Here is a 10,830-nt window from a genome sequence, read left to right on the forward strand (position 1 = left end):
TGTTTCTGGGCAACATGAGGAGGAAACTGATTACACAGTCCCTTCACCTCTCCTTAAAAGGTCTGTTTCCCCCCTAACCCTGGGCAGTTTTGGGTTGCAGATGAACATGGAATTTAGAGACAGCAAAGCAGGAACACAGAGGCCATTTGTTATTTCAAGCCACATTTATTGGCTCTGCTGCACCCCTCATAAATAATCTCACTCACCTTGTTTTAGCTACAAAGGAAAGGACGGAAGCTGATTGTTTCTTTCTGCAGCAAATATTAACACGTGAATCCAAAGTGTTCTCTCAGACCGAGGGGCTGGGGGCCAACTGGACCCCCCCCCCTTTTCAAAAGTTTTAGTCACTCTACCAGACAGCGCCATTATTAGATGCAGTAAGAATGTTTCTCTTTGGAAAGGAATAATTTTTTATTTACAATTTTTCAACAAGATTTCAGCAGCACAATGGGGACCCTGAGCTCCAAGGTTTGGTACAAAAGAGACGCCCGGGTGGTGATGCTGGGACTGGATTTTGCGGGCAAATCCACCATCTTGTCTAAACTGAAGAGCAACGAGCTTGTGGAGACTTTCCCGACAGTGGGCTTCAATGTGGAGTCCCTGAAAACCCCATGTCATCTACCCTTGACTCTCTGGGATGTGGGTGGTCAAGACAAGCTCCGCGCTAGCTGGAAGGACTATCTGGAAGATACGGACGCTCTCATCTTTGTGCTGGACAGTGCCGACAAAACCCGGCTGCCAGAGGCAATGGCTGAATTGGAGAAAGTTCTGAACAATGTACACATGACTGGGGTTCCAGTCTTGCTTCTGGCCAACAAGCAGGAGCTGCCAAAGTCCCTCTCTCTCTCAGAGCTGCAGGAGAAGCTGAATCTGGAATGGTTCAGTGGCCGAAGCTGGGAGCTGAGAGGGTGCAGTGCTCACACTGGCGAGGGGTTGAGGGAAGCCTTAATGGCCCTGGCAGGACTTCTTAAGAGCCGGGATAAGAATTCCCCTGAATGTGTCTGTGCGCCACTGCAGTGATGAGGACATCTTTAAGCTCGGACGTGACTAGGGGGGGCAACTTGAGCATGAAACTGGAAAATCAGGTAACTTCCTCCACTAGTAATCCCTCAGCACTCTGTTCATCTCAGAAATACCTCCTCTGCTCCTGGTATGGTTAACGGAACTCCATATGGCATGTGTAATATTCCAAAATATCCCATAGTTCTACTGCACCATGAAATCACATCAGAAAACCCCCTTAGCAAAGCTGCATTTGTGGACAGCAATGTTCTTGACCTTGCCAGTTTTTCCTAATCTGCTGTACCAGTAAACTCGGCTCTCACTACAGGTATTACTCGGGTGACATTTATTATTTTGTTCATGTTAAATGTCTTACTCTATGCGTTCTGGATACAGGTTTTGACCTGATGAAGAAGATATTGCTGGATGTCAGTCTTTATTTTTATTCCTCTAAGCTCAGATGCACTCAGTACAGAGTAACAGTCCCCGAAGGGATATATTTGAATGACCTCAGTTCCACTTCTCTTACAATTTATAGCAGAAGTTTGTTGATCTGAAACAGAGCAGAATGGAAAGAGAATGGCTGAACAGAAGAAATTAAGCACAAGAATTTAAACAACTAATTGGCAATCGGTTTTAGCAGTGTCCTTTGTGAGCATCATGCTGGGCCACTGAAGCGTGATCAGGATTAGGTTGTGTGTTATGTTTTTAGAACGTATGTGTGGATTTGTGCGTATCCTGTTTTGTATAATTTTTGACATGTATTTAGACATGCTCCATTTTTATTGAAACAAGACAATAAATGATAAACATTTGTCCTTGGGTTAATTTAAAACCTGAGGAAATCAAACAGGAATGAGCACCATGATGAGTTTTAAATGCTAGGAACAGATGTATGCACACCAGAGCTCTAATCTGTCTCAAAATATCCTGATGCTGAAATCTATTAGATGGTGGACTAGTCTGGCAAGAGGAGTGCTAGGAGACCTGTCTATTGGGTGTTTTAAAATTAGACTAGATAAAACACTAAAAATGCACTGTAGAAAAGGCAGGGTGACAGTCTAGACTAGAGGACCTTAACTTCTGCTGTTTTCAGTTGGAGTTGAAGTACTCAGCAGCTGTCAGGTAGTGCTGGGCACATTTCAGGATCAGGCCCCTGCTATGTAGTGAAAGTCTCTATTTGATTCCATTGACTCTTACACCGAAGAGTACTAGGGTGACCAGACGACAAAGATGAAATATCGGGACGGGGGGGGGGGAGGGGAGGCCGGCAGAGGAAAAAAAAACCTGCCGGAGCACCCCCCTGCTGCTGCCACCGCCGCCGCCAGGCGGCACAGCCCCATCTCCACCCGACTCTCTATGGTGGCCGCAACAGCTGAGCCCGCCCCGGCCTGGAGCTGCCAAGCCCACATGCTGCGCTAAATTCCCGGGGCAGCCTGGCTCGCTTCCCGGCCACCCTCCCCGCCAGGGCCAGGTCGGGCCACTCCGTGAGCCATGGGCGCGGTGCAGGAGGCCCAGGCCTGCTTCGCCTTCTACTGGGGCCTCGGGCGGAGGGAGCCGCTGCGGGATCTCTGCCGGGCCGTGCTCACCTTCCTGGAGAAGCTGGACTGGAGCAGTTCGCAGGGTGAGTGCTGGGGGCCACCCCCTCCCTCCAGACTTGCGCCGCCATACAGCTGATCAGCACAAGCCTGGGAGGGAGGAGGAATGCGGCGTGCTTGGGGAAGAGGCGGGGCCCGGGCGGGGATTTGGGGAGGGATCCAATGGGGCAGTGAGGGGGCGGGGCTGGGGGCGGGGCCAGGGCAGGGATTTGGGGAGGGATCCAATGGGAGAAGGAGGGGGCTGGGGGCCGGGGGGGGGGGTGAGAGCCCCTCCGGGCTCCACCTGTGCGCCGGAGCGGAGGGCAAAATTGCTTGTTTGTCCGATGTTCGGTCGGGACGCGGGACAAACAAGCAAATATCAGGACCGTCCCGATAAAATCGGGACGTCTGGTCACCCTAAAGAGTACTTTTACACATGCATCTGACGAAGTGGGTATTCACCCACGAAAGCTTATGCTGCAATACATCTGTTAGCCTTAAAGGTGCCACAGGACTCTCTGTTGCTTTTTCCAGATTCAGACTAACACGGCTACCCCTCTGATACTTTACACTGAAGAGTGGCCCTGTGAAGCCACTCCTGTAGGGAGGGCACATACAAACAACATGGAACCTTTTGTTAAACTTGGAAATTTAAACCAAACCAAAACCACATTGATTAAGATGAAAAACCTTACTATGTTTGTTAGCTTGTACTAGATTATTATGCTATCAATGGAAAGGGGGGGGGGGGGACCCAACCCAAGAATATTAAGCAGCTGGAGTCAGCAAGTTTCAAAGAGGAATGTACCCATGATGCAAAACCAAAAAGAAACATGCACTTTTCTTCTGATCACCTCAATGCATTTTACAGACACTAATGATTTAAGCCTCAAAACATTACTGGGAAGTAAGGCAGTATTATCTGCCTTATTTTACAGAAGGTGAAACTGGGGTCAGGTTAAATAACGTGACAAGAAGCACGTGGCAGGGTAGCAATAGAACTGAAGCCACCTGACTCCAAGTGCTATGCTCTAGCCACAGGATTATTGATGGGAAATTCCCCCTAAAAGAAATCCTTCCTAATGAGACATGCCAGAATTTTCAGCCAAACTATATAAGGAATAGTATGTGCTATGTTGTGAAAGTAAATAAATGGCCCAGTTTTGATTTGGCATAAATGATTGTTGCTATCAGTAAGAGTGCCATATACTAGACTTGCACTGAAATGCATAGTGAACCTGTGTTCTAGGCAAGGCTGTAGCTTTATGTTACAAACACACACACGATCATTTGAAGGATACGGTCGTAAGAACAGTTTGAAACTGCAGTTGCTGTAAATGGGTTGATTTTCCCATTGTTGGTTGTAAATGCAAGATTCCAATAAACTGAAGAGATCACTGAGACCTCACATACGAACTGAATCATTTTAGCTTCCACTTGTCGCTGTGGCTTTTTCACAATGTCCTTGCCCAGGCATCTGAACGCAATGGGTCAGATTCTCACTCCCCGCTCCAGCCTCTTAACACCAGGTAAAAGGGTGGAAGGGGCTTTACAGCTGTAGGTCAAGCTGGGAGAGAATTCTCTTAGAGCAAGAACTGAGACTGATGGCCTCAGGTGGTCCTTTTGAGGGCCCCTTTCCAAGCTCTGCTGTAAGGGGCATGGCTGAAGAGGTGTGTAGCTGAAAGGATGTTTCAGGCCTGGGGCCATATCATAAAGGGCTGCTGCACATAGGCAGCCAGGGACAAGCCGCTGTAACCCTATCTACATGGAGAAATTGACTGGCAGAACGATAGCAGTATAATTCTAGGACTATATCTATGCCAAAGTAACTCTCCATGTAGATTCTCTGTTCTGGAACAAAAGTGACTCTCAGTATAGCTTTATTTCTGCTGGCCGTTTTCCCTGTGTAGACAAGCCTTAGGCTGGGCTGTTTAAATTTTGGCAGGGCCACTCTGACCCTGGGAGCAGCTTGTTGTTGGGAGAGTGCAAAGGTACCTTAAAGCCCCCTGAGCCTGCCCCCCTCCGGTACTGCACCTCTTAGAAACCCAGCCCAGCAGCTCACCCAATAGCGGTAAATTAAAAAATTGATCTGGAAGGAGGGGAAGCTCTCATATGCAGACAACTATCTCAAAGCGTGTCTTGGCTTCTCAACTGTAAGCTCTTCGGGGAAGAGACTGGCTTTGCTTTTGTAGGCTGTATAGTGCCAAGCACACAACTGATGCTGACACAATAACAGCTACTGAATGTTCACACACTATGCTCTGTGGTGCCTTTATTCCCTCTTTATTATACAGTGTGTTCTGTGTTCATGACTTTTCCTAAAAACAAAAAACCACACGGATTCTCCCTTGTACTCCCAGCACGCGAAAATACAAATCAAGTACCAGATAAACAATTTTATGGAACTAACTGAAAAGACACTTGGAGAAAATACAGGGCAGTTATTAGTATTTGAAGGCCTTCCGAGGAGTAAGTATTTAAAAAGAATAAAAAAACTATAATTCTTGCATCTGAGTTACTGCATGGTCTGATCCTATCAGATTTCACCAGGGAAGTACGCGCTTTCCATTCACACTGAGCAGCCACACACTGTCCGTTTAAAACACTCATTTTATTTTAGCATAAAACAAACGTAGTTTCCATTAGAGCACAGTAAGCTGTAGCTGGACTGAACACGAAATTGCAGCTGCTTCCAGCAGACTCCTAGGCCATGTCTACACTAGCACTTATGTCGGCAAAACTTTTGTTGCTCAGGGGTGTGAAAAAACGCCCCCATCCAAGCAACAAAAGTTTTGCCGACATAAGCACTCGTGTGCACGACGCTCTCCCGGCAACACAGCTACCGCCGCTCATTGAGCTGGTTTTATTATGTCGATGGGAGAGCGCTCTGCCGTCGGCATAACGCGGCTACACGAGCGATCTTACAGCGGCACAGTTGTATCGGTACAGCTTGTCAGTGTAGACATGGCCCTAGACATTTAAAACTGCAAGACAGAGAACAAAATCCTAACAATTATGTAGCTACATATATCACAACTAGCACTTGGCTGGAAAGGGATTCCTCAGCACTGCAGGAGTTAGGTGCTGCTGTTTCAGAAGCTGGCCTTCTTCCCATTGGGGGTTGTGACAAAAAAATAGGAGCACAGAACTTCACAGGTAAAGCTGAAACTTCACTGGTTAAACCAAGTGAATCTCCTCTTTGTGCTTGTGAAAGACATTAGCCTGAGACTGAAATCCTCCATTTATCCATATACAAGGGGCCTTACTGGCAGGGCCGCCCAGAGGATTCAGGGGGCCTGGGGCAAAGCAATTTCAGGGTCCCTTCCATAAAAAAAAAAATTGCAATACTATATTCTCGTGGGGGCTGTTGTGGGGCCCGGGGCAAATTGCCCCACTTGCTCCCCCTCCCTTCCCCCCCACGGGTGGCCCTGGGAAAAATAAACCTTCCACATCTCGGCACAAATCCAGTTTTGAGAAAACTTCTTTACAAGGTATTACTGGTTCTCAGCATCAGCTAGTGCTAAAAGGCACTAAGGCTCATTAAAAGGGTTGGACAAATATTTTTCCGTCAAAACTTTTTTTGGATCGAAAACTAGGGGTTTTTAAAAAGTAGAAAAAATCACGGACAATGTCTGCTTTCCTTCAAAATTTGTTGTGGTTTTTTTAATTGAAAAGCTGAAATTAGTCTGCCAAAACCTGAACATGGTTTGGGGTTTCAGAAGTGTGTGGCCAAATATTTGCTGCTTGCTGTGTTTGATTGTTTAAAGAAACAATACAAAAATTCTGCTTAAAAAAAATCCAACACTTTTGAACCACCTCAGCTTGTGACCAAACGCCTGAGCCCATCCAGTCCGAGATGTTTCCAGGTTTCTGATACTCTGCTGGCTTCCTTGACTCATATCTGTCTCCATAACTTTGGGTTAATTTAGGTTAGAACATAAGAACAGCCATAGTGGCTCAGACCAAAGGTCCATCCAGCCCAGTATCCTGTCTACCGACAATGGCCAATGCCAAGTGCCCCAGAGGGAGTGAACCTAACAGGTAATGATCAAGTGATGTCTCTCCTGCCATCCATCTCCACCCTCTGACAAACAGAGGCTAGGGACACCATTCCTTACCCATCCTGGCTAATAGCCATTAATGGATTTAACCTCCATGCATTTATCTGTTTCCTAGACACTGGCTCCATGGGGTCCCTCACAAACTGGAGACAGTTACTGTGGGTTTGTCTTTAGTATAGCGTATGTACATACTCCACGAACTGAGCATTTGAGCTTGTTCCAGAATCTGGGATGAGCCTATGTTGTGAAAACTGAAATGCTCAAAATAGCACATGCATGTGAATGGACACAGGGTGCTAAAACTAAAATAACCCAGGGGTTCTCAAACTGGGGGTCGCGAGCTGTCAGCCTCCACCTCAAACCCCGCTTTGCCTCCAGCATTTATAATAGTGTTAAATATATTAAAAAGTGTTTTTAATTTATAAGGGGGGGGGTCGCACTCAGAGGTTCGCTATGTGAAAGGGGTCACCAGTACAAAAGTTTGAGAACCAGTGAATTAACCCCTCTGGAGCCTCGGGGAATGCAGGGGAGGGGGGGTCTCCCTTGGTAGGGTTGGGAAGGAGGTAGGTGGTGTAGGATATTGCTCTTCTCATGTGATCCCTCCCCCAGTGGCTAATTTTAAATGAAGCTACCCTCCCCTGACATGAATCTCCCTATGGCACTGAAATTAAATATAGACTATAATTTGGCATTTGAGAAGTGAAAGGGACAGCAGCCCTAATGGAAAAACTAACAGCTTGGCTCTTCTGCAAGCCTCAAACTGCTGAATGAGCTTTAGGGTAGGGAAGGCTGTGCCTCCCAAACAGCCTGGCCCTGCCCCCTATCTGACCCCCACCCACTTCCTGCCCCCCAACTGCCCGCTCCCCTCAGAATCCCCAACCCATCCTGCTCCTTGCCCCCTCACCGTCCCCCAGAGACCTCCCCAACCACCACCCCGGGACCCCACCCCCACCAACCCCCCCCTGCTCCCTGTCCCGACTGCCCCGATCCCTATGCACCCCCCCCCCCCCGCTAAGTCGCGACAGACCCCCGGAACGCCCACGATCCAACCCCCCCGTTCCCTGTCCCCTGACCGCCCCCCCCAACCTCTGCCCCCTCCCTGCCCCTTATCCAACCCCCCCGGCCCCTTACCCCCGGCTCCCCCCTCACCCAGAGCCTCAGCGCGCCGCATCCCTGGACAGCGCTGCAGCGTGGCTCCGGTGGGGCCTGAGCTCCTCCCCGCTCAGAGCTGCATGGTAAGGGGGCGGGGCTGCGAGCTCCAGCAGGGCCTGAGCTCCCGCCGCTTGGCCCAGAGCTCGCAGCCCCGCCCCCTTACCACGCAGCTCTGAGCGGGGAGGAGCTCAGGCCCCGCCGAAGCCAGGGACGCTCCTGGATGCGCTGAGGCTCCGGGAAAGGGGCGGAGGCGGGGTCGGGAGCCTCAGCCATTCTCGTGGGGGCCCCTACGGAGCCCGGGGCCTGGGGCAAATTGCCCCACTTCCCCCCCCCTGCCCCGGGCGGCCTTGCTTACTGGCAGGAAAAGTGCAGGCTCCCCCATGCTGCCTTGCCAGTGTACTACAACTACACACCTTCAGGAATCAACTCTACGGACCTAGCACAATGGGTCCTTGACCTTTACTGGAGTACTTTGGTGGTGGTTTTTATGAGGATGACACACACACACTGGCAACTAGACTGAGATCACCAAGCTCAATTCATATAAGCCACCAAACAGCCATTGAACAGTAGTGATTTATCTTTCCAGGTACTGATGTAGGCTGTGTTTGAATTAATGTTCTAGAGGTACAATAAAAGACTCTGTATCTCCTTATCAAGCCAAAACACCACCCTTAATTCACCTGCTGGCACTTGGATATTGCAGCACTCATTGCATGCAATGCACTATCATGACTAGGCTCAGACCTCTGCATTATTTAGACTCAACATTGTGAATTACAGACTGACTGACTGACAGCAGCGCAAGGACAGAGTCACTGGCTTTTGTTATGCACATTAAATACAACTTTACATAATTACTTTTTCTTTTCTTTTCTTTTCTTTGGTGACTAAAGAAAAAACAAAAGTTCCCATTAGATGAATGTTTAAAAACCCAGCTAAGGTCGCCAAATCTGCTTGTGCTGAAGCCAATGGAAGCAGGAACGGATTTTTAATAAGGCGTATTGGTTAAATATGTAAATCCACATGTAGGAGGCAGATTTCTTTTCCCAGCATAGGGACCTTAAGCTGACTTATCAACATCCTGCTTACAAAAAAACTCTCACTTCCCTCTAGGCAGTGACTTGACAGTGTCTCCTGTCTCAGAGGATGTCCTGAGACTTATCACCAGCTTCATTTTCTGGGGTAGGGATTTTTCTTGAGACTTATTCATATTGTTGAGCTGATTTGCAGCACTCCTTGAATTTATCTGCATTGTGTTGGTTCATAACATGCGCAAGTGGCAACGTATACTTTGCTTTTTTTCCTGATGCATTTTCCCTTGCAATGGAAAAGTGTATTAAATGTCATATCCTGCTTCTGCTGACTGTTTTACCATGCCCATGCCTAAGCCATCTCAGGGCCTCATTGTCCAAACGCCTACTGATTTCAAATGGAGCAGGATAAGAACATAAGAACGGCCATACTGGGTCAGACCAATGGCCCATCTAGCCCAGTATCCTGTCTACCGACAGTGGCCAATGCCAGGTGCCCCAGAAGGAATGAACAGAACAGGTAATCATCAAGTGATCCATCCTGTCACCCATTCCCAGCTTCTGGCAAACAGAGGCTAGGACCTCTCACTTTAAAAATCCCTTTGTTTGTTTTTCCTTTGAGACACCATAAAGGATTTTGTAATGCTGCTTATAAGGGACAGTGTGTACATTTTCCAGTGTATACACGGATTTGATTTTTATTCTCCCCCACCCCCCTTAGGAATAGTTTAAGCTATTTTAGTTACTTTTTTTGTTTGAAAAAAGCAAAACTTTAATAAACTATTTTCTTGAATGCAACACAGATCAGATTATTTTTTAAACAAGCAATTTCCCACCATCTCCCAGAGACTACGATAAGCTAAAACCAAACAAAACTAAAACCACTAAACTAAGAGACAATCTATCCTTCACTTTATTACTCAGCGATGTCTATACCTCACATCAATTAATCCATGAGTTTCGACTATAGAGAATTATTTCTAACCGAGCATCATAGAGTATTTTTACTCTTCTCTGAGAGGGGCAGTGGTAGATGTAATTTAGGAATACTAATGTATAATAACTTTACTGACCAGGTACCTATGGTATTAATGAGAGAGTCACTGTATAGCTATATTGAGTTACAGGACTTAAGAGGGGGCTGTTGGAACCTCCCCCTTCCCCCCCAGGAAAGTCACAAAATGGGTCTAGATAAGCAGCCTCCCAAACACACACTTAGGGGGCAATTACAAGACAAATGTCAAGCTATTAGCAGGGAAGATGCCACTTCCAGGCTCCAGCCCAAAGACACACAGCCTTTTTGCCAAGGCTGGGAACTGAGAAATCAAAAGATCACAACACAGTTACAAAGACTTTCTGGAGAGAGGGAGGGGGAGTTGTTTGTGTGGGGAACAGACTAACATGGACACAGAGACAGGTCCTGCAGCAATGTCTGAAGGAGATGGGCCCTTCTGCAGCTTCCAGGAGGTGGTGAGCCTTAGGCAAAGGCAGGCATGCCTACAGACTGGCTATCATTTTAAGATGTTTTTCTCTGAAATGCTTTGATCCTAAATAAACAATACAGTGCTTTGAGAAGGCTGTTTGGTCATCGGGTATTACTGGTCATAGCTCCCGAGGAGCAGAACTGCAGGCACTAAACATAAGTCAGACCTGCTGAGGAAATCAGAGCTAGTACCAGGGCTTAGCAGCCCAAGGCCTGGTCCAAGAGTGGGAGAATCACATGAGTCCACCCTGAGAGAGGTGATGGCCAGCGGTTGGAGGACCTGATGGGGGCCCACTGCGGGGAGAGCAGGAGAGGTCAGAGAGGCAGTTAGCCCGGTTACTGGGACAGTAGTACTTGACCAAAGAACTTAGCAGCAAATGTTTTGTGGTGGCAGTGTCATTACATGCACTTAAAATAGGGCCTGGACTTAGAAAAATTATCCTTTTCTGGACAGCGCAAGTTAACCTGACAAAACCCCACCACCTAATTTAAAAATTATTGTAACAAAGAATGCTCAGTGG

General features: G+C 47.7%; 1 protein-coding gene across 1 annotated transcript; it reads left to right on the forward strand.

Annotated features, from left to right (window-relative positions):
- Positions 1-447: 447 nt before the first annotated feature.
- ARL11 (ADP ribosylation factor like GTPase 11) lies at positions 448-1,020 on the forward strand. Its single transcript, XM_065423337.1, has one exon. The coding sequence runs from the start codon at positions 448-450 to the stop codon at positions 1,018-1,020; it is 573 nt and encodes a 190-aa protein (XP_065279409.1).
- The last annotated feature ends 9,810 nt before the right edge of the window (positions 1,021-10,830 follow it).

The sequence above is a fragment of the Emys orbicularis genome, chromosome 1 (genome assembly GCF_028017835.1).
Source record: "Emys orbicularis isolate rEmyOrb1 chromosome 1, rEmyOrb1.hap1, whole genome shotgun sequence".
NCBI lineage: Eukaryota > Metazoa > Chordata > Testudines > Emydidae > Emys > Emys orbicularis.

What these genes read in the sequence shown, in the direction of transcription:
- ARL11 (XM_065423337.1), top strand. Translation starts at nt 448, where the DNA reads ATGGGGACCCTGAGCTCCAAGGTTTGGTACAAAAGAGACGCCCGGGTG.